The 19,603-nt window shown below is 41.6% G+C and overlaps 3 protein-coding genes across 21 annotated transcripts in view; 1 reads left to right on the top strand and 2 right to left on the bottom strand.

Moving 5' to 3' along the window:
* The window catches only part of Camta (Calmodulin-binding transcription activator), a 111,641-nt gene that overhangs the window by 32,161 nt on the left and 59,877 nt on the right, over positions 1 to 19,603 (bottom strand). The gene's annotated exons all lie outside the window — the stretch shown is intronic.
* tn (tripartite motif containing protein thin) overlaps positions 1 to 19,603 on the top strand; it is a 54,667-nt gene that overhangs the window by 16,749 nt on the left and 18,315 nt on the right. For 8 of the 10 annotated variants that reach the window (XM_076533129.1, XM_076533128.1, XM_076533127.1 and 5 more), the window contains 4 exons: positions 11,629 to 11,810; positions 12,672 to 12,905; positions 15,579 to 15,928; positions 19,166 to 19,441. In XM_076533129.1, the coding sequence (XP_076389244.1) occupies positions 11,631 to 11,810; positions 12,672 to 12,905; positions 15,579 to 15,928; positions 19,166 to 19,441 (1,040 nt within the window). In that variant the 5' untranslated portion in view covers positions 11,629 to 11,630. Of the gene's footprint in view, positions 1 to 8,186; positions 8,424 to 11,398; positions 11,554 to 11,628; positions 11,811 to 12,671; positions 12,906 to 15,578; positions 15,929 to 19,165; positions 19,442 to 19,603 lie in introns of those variants that run through there. The other 2 variants (XM_076533126.1, XM_076533125.1) reach the window with 2 other exon arrangements.
* Positions 14,202 to 15,510, bottom strand: LOC143264704 (Golgi-associated plant pathogenesis-related protein 1-like). The gene is made up of 3 exons (XM_076533163.1): positions 14,799 to 15,510; positions 14,646 to 14,739; positions 14,202 to 14,534 (listed from the first exon to the last, which is right to left on the bottom strand). Exons 1-3 carry the CDS (start codon positions 14,801 to 14,803, stop codon positions 14,352 to 14,354), a joined length of 282 nt encoding a protein of 93 aa, XP_076389278.1. The 5' UTR covers positions 14,804 to 15,510; the 3' UTR covers positions 14,202 to 14,351.

Genomic DNA, 19,603 nt, shown 5'->3' with positions numbered 1-19,603 from the left:
CCGACAAACCGGCTGTTTCGTGCCGGTACATCGTGTCTCTATGGAGAAACTTTTATGGAGTTCCATCGACACGATCTTTAACGACGTTCAGCGAGGGACTTTTACCGCGATCTTAAGCGCAAGGGAGGATCAGCTTACTGATTATACGGTTAGAAGACGAACCGAACGATCTATATAGCCGGAATGCTACCCGTGGAATAGCAACTTTTCTCCCCCATTGTCGGAAATTTCGAGTTCGAACTCGGCGACGATATTCGCGGAAATTACACGCGGAAGTTATAATAGCCTTTTGTTCGAAACTCATCGACCGAACCACATCCGACCATGTCAATATTGCCACGTCTTCTCGTAATTGAACATCCAAGACTCGAGCACTTCTATTTAACGAAAATCAACGAAAGATTCGTACGAAGGGCTAGCTACATTTTTATACGAATTCTCGCTCGTTTCTCTCCTATTATAGGGAACGGAGATTTATGGAAGACAAATGTATCGCATTTCATATAGTCATATGTTATAGTCACACGTTGTTGCGCGTGTAGTGTTGCGTTATATTACCACCGCATTATATTACTACATGTTATATTACACTTGCGTTACCCAGTATTATTCGCACACAGAATTATTCAGGTCTTAATTTTTCCTCTTCCTAGTCGTCCAAGCTGGATCACTAATGCATTTACCCACGTATTGTATTTTCCAAGAGTTGTATCAACGCCTTCTAATACTCAGACAGTATTCCCCAAGCGTCACCAACGCGTTGCGTTGCCAACATTACATTTCCCAAGTGTTAACGCGTTATATTTTGAACTACACGATACAACAGACCTTTCCTACTGTAACATTTAACCTGTTATGCTATAGAACGTCATTAATGCAAGCAGAACTGGGTTACGCGATAAATTATTGAATTTTTTGCCGATAACCAACCCCACTGTCGATGAATTGCTCGGAGAGTTTGAAACGTAGAATCCTATCTCCGCGAATGTATACATTTTTACTGGGAACGTTGCGATAAATCAGACTGCTCGAATCAGCGCCGACTCGCAGTTTTTGATGTATCACGGGATGTCTGAAAGAAATTGTAATTACATGCCAGGAGCGAACGCCTTGAGAACCGCTACCTGATTTCATTCATTTCCTGACATTCTTTTGTTATCTTTTTCACCCTGATGCAATTTATATGAAAATTTACGATGCATTTGCCTCGGTATAATTTATTACCGTAATTACAACTATTTTTTTTCAACTGGTTCACAATGTCTTTCGATCTAGAATTTCTTCTGGGAAATGATTAATTTTTCTAATCAAAGGAAATACAATTATCCGGTAAACGTCCAAACAAAGACTTCGAACAGAATTTTTGTTCTCGTTTGTTCATGGTTCGAGTGGAAGGGTAAACAAGTATTGTTGAATCGTTGCCAGGGACCAACAAAGAGTTCCCACGCGAAACAACACCGGAGAAAAAGTCTTAACTCTAATCGTTTTACAATCACCGTGGTCAGAGAACTGCAAAATTTTCGTACGTGCTTTTACGACTGCAGAAGACGAGTACATAAGTGTGGAACATTATTCATATACGTAACCGGGTTCGATATATGGCAGCCACATATTAAAATAGGAGGCATCCGACATTAAACGCCAGACTCTGTTCGCAGCGTGAAAATACGTTTGTTATAGAATCCCATAGAGGTAACAAAAAAAGTTAATCTGCCTCTGCTAGCGCTTTTTGTATCGCGCACAAGCGTTCGCAGAGGAAACGCTATGGGGTGGAATTTTTAAATTAACACCGTGACTTTAAAGCGCTGACGTGCGAAACGCCAGAGCGCGCAACGTGCCTTAAAATATTGCACTGTCTCTGCTATCGAAAGCGTACCAAGCGAAAAAGAACAGAGGAAGAAACTTTTATTGCTGCACGACCGAATTGCCGCACGATTAAACAGTAATTTAATCCACAAAATACCATTCGGTGTATAAAACGGTCAATGTATCGAATAATATGCCGATTAAATATGTTAAATTCATGTAGAAATTACCACCGCGTAATATGTTTATCGTGGTAATCCAAATATCATAATTAATTGACGGATAAATATTGATAGCGAATCGATGAGGCATAATGAGCCGGTCGATTGACGTTCAAATTAAAAATTATAATTAAATTGAAATCCTAGGAAACTTGTAAGGGTTGATAGAGAAATTTGTAGTTAGAGAAACTTGTAGTTAGTCTTCCGAAAAGGTGAAAATATCTGGCTTTTCACGTAGCGTTCTGCATAAAATTTTCTGTAAGAGAAAGCGTTATTCACATGTCCGACCAGATGTTCCTTAAAATCGAATTAAATCGCACCTGGATTCTCGACTCTCCACATTTCTCTTCTCTTTCGCCGCCTTCCCGATCTTTTCGTTAGAAAGCACACTCCACCCGTAGCTGATAAATCGCTTTCTAAGCTGGCAACGAAAGCAAAAGGTGCCAAGAACAAGCACCTTTCGCAAATTACTGGCACCGGTCTTCGACCGTCGTAACTTCGACACAGTGTTTTCATATCTGAATAAATATCTGGATAATATCGGGACCCAACGGGGAAAGTAGAAATATTAGGAAACTGGAAATGGTGAAATAACGTGCTCGATTCCGTACAACGAGGATCTGGATTTGATTTTTGCCTCCGGCTTTTATTTCTTGTAGATCCTGCAATTTAGGGGCTCGTCCGCAATGGGACATGGTGTGACCGATCACGTGCTGTCCGAAGACGACGTTAACGACGAAAAAGATAAGAAGAAAGACAGAACGCGTTGTAGGCGAAGACAAATGGACATTTGAGAACGAATGTTAGAACAGGATAATCGAGTATGGGATTTGGATCATATCCATTGGCGTAACCAACATTTTTGCTGTGGGCTAAGTTTGCTGACAGATTCCATAATTTATGTCTGGGACGTTTAAGTGAATTTCGAAGGTCAGGAAGTTTCAGGATTTAGTTTCGATTTCGAAGCTTGGACATTTGAGTGTTCAGAGACTTGGAGATTTGGAAGTTTGAGAATTTAAGGACTTAGGAAGTTGATAATATTAGGACATGGAACCTTAGTAATTTGGAACTGTTGTCTAAGAATTGCACATTTAAAAATTTGTAAACTTTGAAATTTGGAAGTTTGGAAACTTAAAGAATTTCAATTCTTGAGATACTGTTTGTAGTACGAAATATAACAAGGTATTCTTCATGTTATATGGGAAGAATCTGAATGGATCGTATGTAGACCGTGGTCGCCCAGTTACGCCAATGGCCATATCTAATATGTGAGAATGCGAAGGCTCAGCTTTCGATTCCCCGCATCTCCGGCTGCTATTTTCGCAGATCCCACAATAATACTGTCTCGAAGAGAGAGCAAAGGTTGGTGAAAAGAGAGGAGCGAAATAATAGGGTCCACGTTTCGCGTGCAGCGAAATTTTTCGTTAAATCGAGTAGCTTCGGTGGTCTAATAGAGCCGGGAACAGAGGAGGTCCGAGTGCACATTCTCTCGAACCACGATAACGTTCTAGAATAAAACAGTTTCCGTGCTAGCGTTGCACGATAATAATGCACCGCCCCGAGCGATTCGCTTATTTATCGGTCCGTTTCTCTTCGAGGTAAAAGGACTTCCTGCAAGTGAATGCCAGGCAGAAGAAAGCTTTCTTATTCGTCCGAAAACTCGATGGATTCTCGTGGTCGAGGAAAAACAAACGCCAAGTAAACGGTGTTTATCTTGGTCTCGCGGAAACCGTGCTCTATTTATCCGTTTCCCGAACTGTCCGGGACCAGTTTCCTTTATCGCGGGCGGTGAAAACACCTCGAGGAGGAACGAAGTTTTCGGCGGTCCCGTACGAGATCTTTCGCGAGGAAATAACGTTCGCGGAAATAAAAGGAATCCGACGAAACTTTTAAACGCAATTACGACGGACGATCGTGCCACACGAATATGAACATTCAGCTCGTGACTGTTCCGCAATGTCCTCGGAGCACGGCTGTTCGCAATTTCAGACACTCGCGACACGATCTCTGCTTTCTCTCTTTGCTAACTCGCTGATCATCAGCGAAGTTGCAGTATGCAATTCAGCGCGTTAGCTGCCACGATCGTCGGGCAACTGAAAATTTCACGGAAAATGGGAGGCTAAAACGAGCGGAAGCTGACAAGAACCGGTAATACGAGAGAAAATTGAAGAACACGTTTAACGCGGACGAATCCTCGTTTGGAAGATGAACGAGCCCAAAAACTAACTATTTCGTTGCTATCGGACGTCGTTTACCTTTCCCATTTTGGGAAACAGAAATTGCTTGCTCTGTCTCCGAGTGCTTCCTCCCTTGATATCCATCAAGGCTGAATCCGAAAGACCGGCGACGTAAGGCACTTATATTTCTCTCCCTAGAAACTGTAGAAATATCCAGCAACTTTCGAGGAAAGATAAAGAAAATTGCTACGATAACGTCCGGTAAGAGGTAGCTAAAGGGTTAATGATGACGTCTTATCTGGCGCGAAAAGTTGCTGAACAATCGTTAAATCGGAAGGAACCGCAGGAAGCACGAAGGAAATACAACGTACCGTTAACACGAGACACGCATCGAATACAGCGAAAGACGGGGCTCGGTGATACTTAGGGTAGCGATGTAGCAGGGGAAGATGAACAGGGGGAAAAAAATGTGAGAAAGTTAAGAAAGCCCAGGAGACGGAAAAGAGGAAACCGAGCAGAGGGTAGAGTTAGTGACGAAAGAACTTTCAGCTGTCGACTGACAGTGAAAAAACTCATATAGATTTATCCTGGTAGGGGTTACATCCAGCCGGGTCATTTGTCAATTAGAGAGCTCGAAAGGGCTACAAAATACGAGGTGCTGCAAGAATATTTTCCTTTCTTTGCCTTGTTTCTATTTTGTGGCGAAAATCGATCGACAATGCTTTCCAATAAATATAGTTTTGTATCGTTAAATAGAGGTGTTGTACGTTCTCGGCCGTTTCAATTTCTCGAAATTTCAATGGCCTTTCACGCGGTCGTTCTCAGGAATATTTTACCGTTCATAATGGACGAAGCAATCGGCCAGATGCAGCCGTTTTCGATTGATAATTATACCTCGGAGCCACCGGGGCGAGGAGGTTTCCTCGAAAATTTGTTGCCGTTGATTCCGTTAATTCCGAAACACGTCGTGATTTCCATCCGAAACCGTCGATCAAATTTATAAACGTGTCGCGATTAAATTACGATTGGATCGATGCTATAAAAAAATGCAGGATACAACGAATTGAATGGCGCGTTTACCCTTTCACGGTCAATAATACATCTATTATCGCGACGCAGCCGCTGGACGTTCCATAAATTTTTCACTGCCGCGGAATGAAACCCCGGTCGTATTATGAGCGGTTTCGATTTAACGATTCTGTTCATTTGCGTACACGCGACCGATGACGAATGGCGCTTTCGAGCTGCAAATGAAACGCCGTTGTTTCTTTGCCACGGTAATTGAAAAACGACCTAACAAAACCTATTCGAGTATATGATACCACTTAATGTTATACTAATGACAGGAAATAATAAGACGAATAATTAACCTGGTTTGATAATACCATGCCTAATATAGCAGGCTTTAATGCGACCTGTTAAAGGTACTAAAGATTAGCGCTTAAATAGAATCTATGACTCCTGCAATTTGGTATGCTTTATTAATAGGCACTAGAAATTATTATTAGACTTTAAAGTTGCATTCGATAAATATTACAAAATTATTGATCTTCAAATTTGATAGGAGAGATAAAAATTAAGTAAATAGTCTGTAAACTTAAATATGCAATATTTGAAATAAGATGATGGATTTAAATCGTGATGCTTATTTAATGAAGTAGGAATTTTCTTTTTCTACTTAAATTATACTGCCAAAATTATTCTACTAAATGATACCTTTTCTACTTATATTATTTAAATATGTATTTAGTTCTGAATGTGACAATGTTTTTTCGAAACGGCGTAATGAAGAGTGCCACCACTTGGTAAGAAAATTCGCTGTTATCGACTCTGTAAGTTCGCTTCCGACCGAGTTTTGTCGACTTAAAACAGCCTGGTAAATTCCCTTGCAGAAAGCTGTCTTGCCGACGAGAGAAAAGCTCGAGTCGATAAGAAAAGCTACATTCTGTCGGGCTATTCTGAGAGGCCACCCTGAGAATACGCAGCGCTGGAGAAGCGAAACGCGTCGGCTAACTATAGCCCGGACTTTCGTGCCGATGTTAGACGCTAATAGGAGCGTAGAACCGCGATCGGTGATTCTTTATCACGCTATTTTTGAACGAGTCTTTGCGTATTCTACACGCAGACTCTATTTCGATTTAAAGAAAAAAATAGACGAGGATAATCGACAAAATTATATAAAAATAAATAAGTCAAGTTTTGTGTCTACTAGAAAATCATATTTCAAAGAGAAGTAAAAATAGATGCCTAAGAGGTTTTCAGCAAAGCAAAGGCGATTAAATCGAATAGGAAATCGCATGCAATATCCTTGGCTCTCGAGCAACATCTGAAAGAAACGGTCTAAACGCACGAAAGTAGTCTTTTCGTAACAGAAACAGAAACGATAACGTTAATAGCGAACGAAACGAATTCGCAAAGAAAAAATGTCGATAGGAGAGAGAAGTTATGGCGGCGTTTCGATATCGTCGTCTCCGGAACGGCTATTTCGACGTCGGCATCATAATGGTTTTTTCCAGTTGGTCGTACACACGGATGAAAAGCGAGTCTGCCGGGAAGGCAATTCTCTAAAATTTTCCTGGCGCAACTGTATCCGATCATCTGGATTAGCCTTTAATATTGGCCCGGGTGTTTGGCGTGCCGCCAGATTGAACATAATTGATATCGATTCACGCTGTCGCTGTGAACACGCCACTGCCACGGTTTAACTTTAATTACGATAAACGGGTTAACTTATAATTTCTAATAAACGTTGCCTCTCTTTACAACACCGCTTACAAAAGCTTTCTTCTATTTTCCTTTGAAGATAAAGAAAGTATCGTTGTTACAGTCAAACTATACTTCGGGGATTCTTTCGTGTTTTATGTTATTGCATGGGGACTATGAGACCTTTTGAACATCTTCAACATTTTCGTATTTAATGAACTGATTCTATTTCCCTGTAGGTATAAACTATTATTTGAAGTCACATTTCTCTGACGTTATTTAGGATATAGAAAGATGAAAAAATATAAATTCTGGTTTCATTTTGAGTCTCGCACAGATTCGCGGAGTTTCAGCATTTGATCGTTTTGAATTCTCGATGCGATTGCACGGTCTAAATTTATCGAGCACCGCATCGTTCGACGGGTGATAAATAAATCATAGATCACGAGGCGACAAAGGAAGATCTGAAATGCCTTCTAAATCGAGAACGCTAATTAGGGACGGAAAAATAGTCGCAAACAGATGATCCACTTTCGGCGTTCGATATCGATAGGTTTATTTCCATCGATCCGTGCAAACCGACCAAATAGACGTTAATACCGTCGTTAAATGGCGCTCGTTACGTCAATCGATTCGCGGCTGCAAAATGGACAATTAGGGGTTAGAAATCAGAAACGGCATTGTCGCCAAAATCCAGAGTATTCTAGGCACGATTGAATAGAATTTGATTCGACTACCGGTTTCCCCGGTTTTATTTCCATCTTCTAAAATAGACAAATAGATTCCGCAGCTTTCATTCAAATCTTTCTATTTCGATCGTCGAAACTCCGCCTTTATTTAGAACTGACGCGCGAAAGGACCAAGAAAGATGTCTGGAAAGGTGTTATATTTGCGTCAAGGTCCTTTTTGTCCGTTCTGCCGGTTCACGCAACAAATCTCCGGTTTTTCGGAGAAGGAATTTTGTCGAGTCGGTGATTTAGGAAAATCATCCGTCTTTGCACGCGCGTCCGTTCGTTGACGTACATACACACGCGGGCGTAAATTCGGAAGCCGAGGTCTGAAGCGTTATCGTGCGGACTTCTCGCGTGGATCTTTCGTCGAAAACGAACCGCCGGAAATCGAAGGTCTCCGTCTAAGTATAGCGCTCGCGCCTCGCTAGCGTAAGTCTGGCCACTGACGTCGAAAAGTGTCAGTATACCCTGGACCAACCGATTCCAGAAGCACGCTGATCCGTCTCCGAGTATCGCGCAAATATACAATTCAGTTTCGTCGCGATTCTCCACTGGATCGCTCAATTCTCCTCGACATTTACAATCACGGATAGTGCATCGTGTGTGAAACCCGCCTTTCGCGCGTGTCTTTCATCTTTCGAAAACGCTGCTTTCAAACAAATATAAACTTTCCGGAACAAAGTCACGTTGGAAGAACATTTCTTTTGTTTGAACAACAGTACAGGACTCGGATTTTTATGTCGGTGCTTTGAAGAAGAGAGACGTTTTAATACATAATTCTCTGGGTACGTAGTTGCTCGAATAAATCGAATTCTCGTCGACTGTTCTGTTTTCCTGTTCCCAGGAAATTCTTGCGTTCCATGGACCGCGATTTTTCTCGTTACTCTGTGGACACTTTTCTGGTCTTTTATCATAGACGCTTGTTAAGGTCTAATTTATTTTGTTTATCCTGAAATATTGTTCTCGAATTTTCAATAGACTTCTCAATTAACCAGCTGCAAAATAGTTACATCTAAGAAATTTGCAACATTGCATTGTAGTGGCACAAAAGTTATCAAAGGTTAATGAAGCTTTTTAAATACAACTTCCAATACTTCATAACAATAATATTTTCACGAAAAAACTCCCCGCACAACAAAAATGCTATACAAACCGCATATTGCGCTAACTCTGGTGAAAGCACTGGAAACAAGAGAACGTAGGAAATTGAATTTTTGTTTATACGCTCGGATTTGAAAGCACGAATGCAAAAAAATATTCAATGGAACGGTTCTTTGTTTTCAAAGATCAAACAACATCATAGCACTATTGTTCGAAGTAATTTACGAAACGAGTGGTCGATCGAGTTCAGGGAATCCCGCGGATAAAGGAGACCAATATCGAATTTCACGCGTTCGGTGCGTCCACGCCAAAACGTCACAAAGATGCACGAGACGGTTGAAACGGCGCCCACAATTTTCGTCGTGTTTTTCTCGCGGACAAAGGAAAAAGCTGAATCACCGTTCGATTGCTTGGCGCGAAAATAATAACCCGCGCCACGTGCATCTACGTCTTTCCTGACGCGTCACCCCGAGGAATTCAAAGAACGTCGCGCTTTGTGCTGCTTCTTTGACAGAAAAAACGAGTCCCACCTGCGGAGGAAATAATTAAAACGACTGAAATCGTCCTCGAATAAACCTTCTGAGAATACACCCGCCGAAGTTGTTGGCTGCTGCGAAAGCTCAAAGTCCATTCATTCTTTGTCTCAGTGTATCTTGATTTTTCACCAAATTTTCACGCGACTCAAAACACTACGCTTCGTTGAACCATCAGGAAAATATCGTCTTTCTGAAGAAACCGGTCGAAAACAAATAATCAAGAAATTTATTCATGACCAGACACGCTGAGATTCTATTTGATCTCGATCTCTGTTTCCAATCCGATGTGCATAACTGCGCAGAGAATCGTTCCAATATAATCTTTGCCAAAATAGGATCTTTTCTGAGACGCGCCGCCTACTCTTTCGAAGTATCCGATGTATATTCGTCGTGAATGAAATAGGATAGTTTCGAAATGCCTTGTTCATTCGACAAGTTATAGATTTATCTTTGCAAGAAGAATTGCTTTCAATTTAAAAAGCTCAGACATGTAGAAAGATGTGTAGCATATGATCCTAATGAAAATGGAGGGTGATAAGGTTCCTCAAGGTTGGCGATCAGGTCCAGAAAGTTGCTAATACAATAGCAGCTAACCGCCTGTTGCACCCTAGAATTCGCTTTAAGATCAACAAGTGGTTCGTCTAACGGTAACAATGCTTTCTAATGCGCCGCTCGTTTCCGGTCGAATTCTGCTAAGCGATTGGTCCTTGGCACGATCTTCGACTCCGCGTCTACGCGTTTACACGTACGTGTTTAGGAAGTTGCGAAATCGCAGATGAATTTGGCTCGGGTGTACGTGTCTCGCGCATTGAAATAATCCTTCGCGATACTTCGCCGCAATCTACGTGCGTGCAGCCGGATTTTAAATTTAACCCGCCCGCGCCGATGTCTTTCGATTAGAAATCGCGAACAGACGGTCGAGGGAAATCGCTGAAAATCATTTTCTGGCGAAGTCGCTTTACGACTCGAGCGCACAGATTCGAGTGACGCTTTAACGGTTAATAAAATGAACGTCTGCGGGAGAATGTAAAAGAAAATGTACCGAAACGTAAGCACGGTATTAATAGAACGTCGATGGTGGATGGTGGGAATAATCGGATATTTTTGGACTTTGGAAAAAAGTTTGATCGAACGGAACGTCGCGCGAAGATCGAGTATTATATTGACCCCTATGGGTGGTGGTCTTTTTACGCGGCTTCTGCATTAGGCTGTGGGTACGGTGACCGCGTAAATTGGTCCATTAATTTAGAAAATGGAGCGATTATACGAGTCTAGAAAATGAAACGACCGTTTCATTGCCAAGTTCTCGTTTAATTGCCGAATCGAGTTGCAAGGTTCACAGGGACATGTCCTGAGTTCGCCCATCTTTCGAGCACCAGCTCGTTGATGATGCACCGGTGCTCAAAATAGAAGAGCAACGACTTCGCGAAAAGATCTTGACATTGTCGCTGGTCGCGATACTGTTTTTCTTTGTCGTTCAGGAAACAAAAAGCTTTATTAAGCTTTCGAAAATTGCTTCGATAAATTACTGCCATCTGTAAGCAGTCTTCTAAATCTCGTTAACTGGAATTGTTCTCCACTTGCGGGAAACTGGAAGAAATTTTCTACGGTTGAGTAGAGAGCAAGCTTTCCTTTCAATCGACGAAGGTAAAATACGATGTCCTCGAGGAAACGCGACGCGATGAGTAACGACTTGGCACAATGAAGATCTCCAATTGCAACAGGCTACGGATTACACGATGCAACTATTTATTATCTGTGACAACGATGACTTTACGTTTTGCAGAGTGGCGTAAGGTTGGCGGATATTTCACAGGAAATTGGGGAAACCTTGACGCGGGTTAATCGAATAAACAATGCAAATAAACTCGATTGTCGCAAAATACACCAACTACAAGACACGTTGTCTCGACGAAGTTTCTATCGTTAATAAACCTCGAATATTTATGCTTTTGGAACTTGTCAAATTTTATATAACATGCTCCATTTATACAAGAAGTTTAATCATTACTATTCATAACCGATTTTAAAACATACTTGCAAATTAATGTACGTCTTAATATAAACTACAAATACAACTGCACTGCGAGAAAGCGGAACACTCATTCTAAATTATACATTCCCGATGACAGCATGCTTTTAAATACTAGTTCGTCTGTGTTTTCCGCCAGTTCTTCACTAACCACCGAAATAAACGTTGATCCATCAGAATGAATTCGTTCCTTCGAAATCTCATCGTCTCAATTCTTTCGTAAAAAATATTTTCGGTTTCGATATCGTACGTTGCAACATTCGTGTTTACGTCGGACAGAACGTAGTAATAAAAAGGACTAACGTGTGATCTGTTTTACAGGCATGGAGCAGTTCGAGCAACTGCTGACGTGCGCGATATGCCTGGACCGATACAGGAACCCGAAGCTTTTACCATGCCAGCACAGCTTCTGCATGGAACCATGCATGGATGGCCTCGTTGACTACGTGCGTCGCCAGGTGAAATGTCCAGAATGCCGTGCAGAGCATCGTATACCTTACCAGGTGGGCGTTCCTTAGATATTCATTTTTTTGTGCGGATATTCGAACGTGTGTTTATAAGGGATGTGCATTGACGTATCTAGTCAGGGTGGGATTTATTTGAATTCCATCAAAATTCAGGTTTAAGTGTTTTTAAAATATCCCTGAATCTTCAGACTTGCAAATATTAAAATTTATCTAAATTATAATTTACCTAAATCCTGGAGATGTAACTCGTCTAAGACAAGTCCTCTTTAAAATCCTAGTTACGTCAATGGTAACAAGGAATCTCGGATTCCACCCCCAACAAAGAGAACTACAAAGAGTTAATCTCAAGGGAATGTAAATTGTTACAAAGCGAAATCGTCGTTTGACGTAAACGACGAGATCGGAAACGAAGTAGTTAAAAATGAAAGCTGCAGATGAAAGAGTCCGGAACACACGCTCGCAAGGTTTAGCTTAACTAATTGTAGGTGCAACGCGTGGCTTCATGTTTATTCAACGGCAAGGATCTCGTTTCCTCATGAAATTGGATGAAGTTTCACGTTTCGCGGTGACACCTTTCCGTGAACTATTTGTCTTGCCTGTCCGAAGCGCGAACGTCAAACGTAACCCTTAATTAGAGAGAACCGCGGGAAAGAGTCACCGGATGAAAAAGAATGAAACTAAAGAAACATTGAGCAGAACCGAGTAAAGCGATTCTTTTTCCTGTGAGATTCAATTTCGGATAAAAGCATCCTCGCGAACGAGTTGCCTGATCAAAGGTGTCTCCTTTCTGTATGGAATTTCCTTTGGAATTTTTCCACCGCTGAACGGAGAATCATAGTTATTCGATAGGTGATCCTCGGCTGACACGATAGCTAACTCGTACAATGTTATCACCAGGGTGTGCAGGCGTTCCCGACCAACGTGACCCTGCAACGATTCCTGGAATTGCACATCGAGATCACTGGAGAACTACCGGACCCAACCAGCGGCCAAACGATGGAACGGTGCGGCGTTTGCTCGGAGAAAAGCTACTGTTCCCTTTGCGTCCACTGTGATAAAAAGTGTTGTCCAGAATGCAAGGACGCTCACATGGACATCCTCAGGCGTGAAATTACGCGCATCAATTCCCAGGTACCAAATCTCTCACCAGAGTATTATTTATATTCGAATATTAAAATTACCTCGATATTCGTATCCAAATACTAGACTCAATTTATTTCCTTCGCGACATAAAAACGTAACAAAAACATCGCGAAAAAAGATTCTCGTCGATCAGATGAAAAGAACCCATCGTTAAAGAACTTTGTACAGTGTTTTCCCGATGAAAATCTATTTCTGGTAGACGCGGAAAGCTCATTGAAACGATAAGAAACTTTTTCTTCTTTTCCTGCGAGAAGGAGTCCGCGTTAAAGTAAAAGAAACGATTTCACGATCGAACACTCTTTTATCTCCTCCGCTCGGTTCGACTAAACTCGCCCGATTTAATGACGATTTTAAAAAGCGACACGGATTAAGCGAAAACGAATTAAGGCGGAATAATTCGCGAGTTCGCGCGGAAGCATCGAAATCCAGGGCGGATCGAGCGATTTCGTAAGCCCAGGAAATCGACGAGGACGCTGTTGCACCATTTGAAGGAATCGGGCGATGTAAATTCGTCCTGTCTCCGGGAATAGTAAACCGGAATGATTCACCTCTATTTCCGGGCGAGAATAAACCTCTGTGCAATCGCTTTTGAGACAGACCAGAGTTCGCGAACGCATCGACAGGCCATGGATATTGCGCGTCGAACGCACACACGGTGGGACAGACCGTACTTGAAATTCGAGATCGTTTCTGACGATCAACGTTTCCGGCGCAATTGGCGATTTGATACGGAAAAATCTACAGGGTAGTGCCTTTTTCATGTATGATTTTGCTTTTTCGCAACGAAACGTGCAACCGTTTTTATCCACCATTTTACCCCTCTTTTTCAGCTGCTCGCTTCTCATGCTGTTGAATATTTCAACCATCGTAGACGAAAATATAACCAGAAATTATTAGCATTATCGATTTTGTACGTCCAGCTCTTGTATATGTATCTCTGTATTCCTGGATTTTTAAATCTCTGAATTTTCGAGTCCTACACTTTTCAAGTTCTGCATTCAAAGATCTTTATGTAGAGTCTCATACCTAATAGATATAGCTCAAATAAATTTGCTGAAATGTCTTCATGGTTCTAATTTCCTATGTACCTAAATCTTGTATCTTAAGATCCATATATCCCAGGATGCTTGTATCCCAACTCAATGCAGAACTTCAAGCGATTAAGTGGAAACTATACGAACTTCAAAACGTACCTCTTTCATCGGTAACACGTTCTCCGCGAATGCGCCCTCGACATTGCCAGGGGGGTCGTAATTGCAAACGAAGTATATAATGCCTTCCTTGTCGAACGCCATTCCCAGACCTATCATCTTCGACTCCTCCCAAATCATCTGAGTAAACTGGCGCACGTCTTCCGAATTTTGCGGCTGTTCCTGTCCGTACATGAAGAATCTACCCTCTCGGTACCTGCAGAAATATCTCTCTCGATCGACTTCACAAAGCAATCGAGAGAAAACTATCTAACCATTCTTCCAGTGGATTCGTCGGCTTCAGATCGCGCTCGGTCTTCTTCCAAGTACTTCTGTATACATTTTCGCCGTATTTCGTCTCTGGTCTATACTCCAAAATACCATTTTCGGCTAGAGAGTCAGCCCATTCTTGCGCGTACTCGTTCAGCTACGAAACATAGATCCCGTCAATGAAACTATCGACATTTTCCCGATCGGATGGAAACGCGTACGATGTTATTTTTCGTGGCGTATAACGTCGAGAAAATAAGAGACGTACTTTTTCGTCGATTTGTAACGGAGGGGCATCGTGTTTAGCTCGGTACTGATTATGCAACTGGAGGAAGGCGAGAACGAAATTTTCAGGGAAGTTCCTGTAACCGAGTAGAACGTGTATACTTGGAGCAAGGTAACGTTTCGATTCTTTGCTCACTCCATGTTTTGTTCGAGTTCAAGAGTTTCGGTGCAACATGTTGATCGATATTTGAGAAGGCGGCAAGTGTTCTTGTGAGATTCAAGGTTTATGGAGGCTACATATTTCGGACTTGTTTTAGGTTAGTTTGCGGTCGGTAAACAGTCGCGAAACAAACTTCAAGCTTTTACGTAGGCTACGTATGTAGATAGGAAGGCGAATCGTAAATTATTGTTTATGGAAGACGCGATCTGGTGAAAGATCTTTGACAATTTTCTCTTTGGACATAGAATATAAACTCGCAGAAAAAATACGTATATTTTTAAGAATTCTTGTTAACGAGCTATAGAATTTGGAATCTGGAATATTTGTAGGGTTTCGTACGCTGGAACGATTCGATCCAAACGGGATGAATACCCAGAGAATCAGGTTAACAAAACCGTACGTATCTACTTACGCGCTATAAGCAATCCCGAAATAACCGTAGGTATATTTGTTCGCTCCTAATGTATTCAAAACAAGCCCTCCATTTCGCGACGTGAACTAAACTTCTAAGCAAAATACAAAACCACGAACATTTTCATCCTCCAGAAATATCGGAAAGGGAAAAAAACAGAAAACCTTCTCGTATCGAAACACGCTCCTAAACGATTCTCTGTTTCTTTTGTCCCCAACAAAATTGTATAAGCTTTTATTCGCAAAACAATCTCGTGCGTCTGTATTTTTAAGAATAAAGCCACTATTGACATGAACTCCGGTGTACACATTCCAGAGTAATGAATGAATAATTTTGATTTTCAGATACGCAGAGGGTTGCACAGGTTGCAGGACGCGTTGGCTTTGGTGGAAAAAAACACACTTGGTCTGCAAACAAACTGTGCCTCGGTCGCAGAAGAGGTGGACGAGATTTATCGGAGGCTGAGCAAGGCTTTGAAAGACCGTACGGAACATCTGCGTAACGAGGTCGATCGATACCTGGGCTCCGAGCTCAGAGGCCTGATTCAGCTCAAAGAGAATCTCGAATTGGAAATCGCGAATATCCAGAGCAACTGCGATCTGGCGGAGGCTCACATCAATGAAAACGTACCATGGGACGATTCCGAGCTCCTCGATACAAAAGAGCTCTTCCTCCGTACGGTGGAATTCATCAGGTTTGTCGCGCATAATCTACTTTTTCTGCGGATCCTACAATTCGGTTCGTCAATCTTCGATCATTCAACCAATCACTCAGATCATTCCTCTCCATTCTTCGAATTTTTTTCACGGCAAGGATGCTCAATTAGATGCATTTATCTGCTTGGGGACAAAAAATGAAGTATATCTATAATATTAAATCTACATGATATCTATAATGTTACATCTACATGAAGTATAGCTACAGATACAAGAGTAGTACCTCCAGTTTCAAAGATTACAATGTCTTATTTGACTTGCTTTAAAAATTGAGCCAGAACACCCTGACTCGAAGTCCACATAAAAATCAGAGTATATCTGTAATGTTACATACACATGAAGTATAGTGTAGATACAAGAGTAGTACCTCCAGTTTCAAAGATTGCAATGTCTTATTTGACTTGCTATAAAATTTGAGCCAGAACACCCTGACTCGAAGTCCACATAAAAATCAGAGTATATCTGTAATGTTACATCAACATGAAGTATAGCTATAGATACAAGAGAAGTACCTCCAGTTTCAAAGATTGCAATGTCTTATTTGACTTGCTCTAAAATTTGAGCCAGAACACCCTGACTCGAAGTCCACATAAAAATCAAACTATATCTGTAATGTTACATGTACATGAAGTATAGCTACAGATACAAGAGTAGTACCTCCAGTTTCAAAGATTGCAATGTCTTATTTGACTTGCTCTAAAATTTGAGCCAGAACACCCTGACTCGAAGTCCACATAAAAATCGCACACCATAGAATCAGGTAGTCGACGTCCTTTCTGACCCTTACATATTTTAAAAATTCTTTTGTTGAAACCTCAAGTTTGGGGACTTCTTCAATCTCGAAGAATGAATTTTTTATTTTCCAATATTCCACAGAGTACACACTTCATATTTTTTATTCGGATCAGAATTTTGTCGAGCTATGTAAGAGGCTTGAATTTTTTATTTCGTAACATTCTATAAGTTCGTGTGGAAGATAGTATCTGGAGTTCGTGGTGGAGAATACTCGAAGTTTCATATTTTCTTACTCGAATCACGATTTCTCGAGTGAACCGAAAGTATTTAATCCTTTATCCTCCAACGCTCCACCCTCGAGCAAGGTGGCTGCTTTATGACTCCGGCATGAAAACAAATTTCTCCGCGATATCTGTTATCTTTTGAAGCATAGTACCCTTACGGGACGCGTGGTTCATTTCGTGGAGATTGAGATTAAAATTTGTCGAGTCAAAGCAGCGACAGCAATGCGCTTCCTCTGACTCCCATTCAAATATGTTTCTCGTAACTAACGAGATACGAGGTCATAGTTAATGTTGCCGTAGCAAAAAGATTAACGAAACGATTGTAATTGCTCGCAATGTTAAAAAAAATACGTTCGACACAACTTTGCTTTTATCGTACTTCATTCTCGAGCAACTTCGGAATCTGAAGAAAGCTCGCGGAAAAATTATCGTACACTCGGCGGAGAATAACGATCGCTGTGAAATATATAAAACACGATAAATTTCATTGGCGGAAAGGCAATTTTCTCGGTAGAGTGTTACGCTTTTCTTGCTTTATCGAGCGTCGAGTTTAACGTCAAAGCGGAGACCTCGATCCGCCTGAAATTATGATGATCTTTATTTTCTTTCGACGTTCGATGGTGAACGAACAGATCGCGGAATAAGCCATACGTTTTAAAGATAACCAAAGAAGCGAACGCTTTCTCACACATCCCTGTTCCATAAATTTCTCGCGAAATAAAAGTATCCCCGTTACATGGGGCGTGAAACATAATTCAGACAATGAACGATAAATCTTACTTTCCGTACACCAACGTGAACACGTCTTATCTTCGCGCTCATCTTTTAATCTTTTCCCCGGTTGAATCCATTTCACTTCTCATTTTCCCCCTGTGCATAGGTGCGAAACGCTTGCGCTTATATTTTCTGACAGCAATAAAAGAGTATTTATTATTTTCTCGATCAACGTTGTCGCGAGAGATGCACGGTGCAACTCGAACGAAAAATATTTGTACAGAAACCAATCCAAAGTTTCGTTTCCTAAAACGTTATTGTTACGAATTGACCAAACTTCCTGCAACTCAACCATGTAGTACCGTAAATCGTAATTTGAATTCTTCTGTAAAATCGCTTTTGATCCTCGAAAGACATAGTTGAAACAAGAAATCTCGTTTGATAAAATATTCTTATTCGCGTAACTTCATTTTCGTTTTAACTCAATTTTTTCGAGTTCTTCCTCGGCTCAAATTATCATTTGTAGTTGCAAGATAGGAAGGGTCCCACTCGGAGAGACGCGAAAAATGACGAGACTTCTTATAGCATTTTTATCTTATTTTTATTCATAGAGCTCACTGGTCCGACGATTTAATTTGTAAGCACGCTATACGCGAGAGCTTTTCATCCCGGGCACGTCGAAATTCTAGATACTCTTTCTTCGTTCGCGACACACAGCATGCTAACTACGCTTCGGGTTTAAACAGTTCCAGGCTCACACGGTTATTATTCTCGTAGGGGAAAGATTACCGGAAAGTCCACGAAAGAAAAGGGGACACAGGCGCGAGATACCGTGCGAAATATTTAGGAGCTCGTCTGTTTCGCGTCGCGATAAATATGACGAAGATACGGTGCAGGGTAAAAATGAGCAAGAAGCTTCCTGATATAAAATGCGAAGGCTATCTCCGGCGAATACGTAATCAAAGAAAGAGAGAGAGAGGAAACTATCTGTTTAATCGTTCGGAAGATAACAAGCATTTCTGCGGACTAAAATACTGTCATCTATCAACTGTCGCAAAGATTAACACTTTGAACGTCGAAACTTTGGCGCGGAGATGAAATCCCTGCGAGATTGCAATCGTTTCTCAAATGAAATTAAAATATTTCCTGGACGCGTAAACGACTTTATTTACGGGAGCGTTTCCCTCGCTGATTTTCAATGAAAGGTAACATCGAAGTTACGTTAAATCGTACAAAGGACAAAATAAAAGTATGAACCGTCTAGCAATAATTAAGCGTTGAATTTACGTGAAGTAATTATCAGCAGACCGTTCGGTGATAATTTTCTTCGCGGTGACACAAAGGTGGCCGAAAGGAAAGTTGTCTCATTAAACGAAACTCCGGGTGGCTCCAGCAGCGTGTACAGGTCGTAACGGCGCAACTTGCCGGATAAACGGTAAAAATTTTGTTAGGACAGCGCTAATTTACGATCCGATGTTGCAGGAACTTCGAGTACGAAGCGGGGGATTACAGTCGGCGAGTACGTTTCGTGATGGCTCACGATCCAAACCAGCTGGTCCTTCATGTAGCAGGATACGGCGAGCTGAATATTAAGCCGGAGACCGGAAGCGGAGGACTGCTAGGTAGTTCGAGCAGTTTAGCGCCTCCCGGAGGATCTCCTGGACTTATGAGGAGCAAAAGCGACCATCGGCTGGCTTCCCAATACCGGCAGCAAGAGGAGGAACGACTCGCGAGAAATCGATACGTCCCCGAATACGAGTAATTATACTTTTCATCTTCGTCGGAATTTTACGCTCCTTCGGTTCCCCAACGAACTTCTTTACGTAATCGGAAGTCGGGTAATATTTCCTACGTTTTATGTTTTTCACTGTCGCTCGGAACGAGGAGATAGCGTTGAGTTACAATAGTAGACTTTGTGTA

This window comes from Megachile rotundata, chromosome 6, assembly GCF_050947335.1.
Source record: "Megachile rotundata isolate GNS110a chromosome 6, iyMegRotu1, whole genome shotgun sequence".
NCBI classification, from domain to species: domain Eukaryota; kingdom Metazoa; phylum Arthropoda; class Insecta; order Hymenoptera; family Megachilidae; genus Megachile; species Megachile rotundata.
Note: the sequence above shows the minus strand (reverse complement) of the source record. Positions and strands in the feature narration are given on the sequence as shown.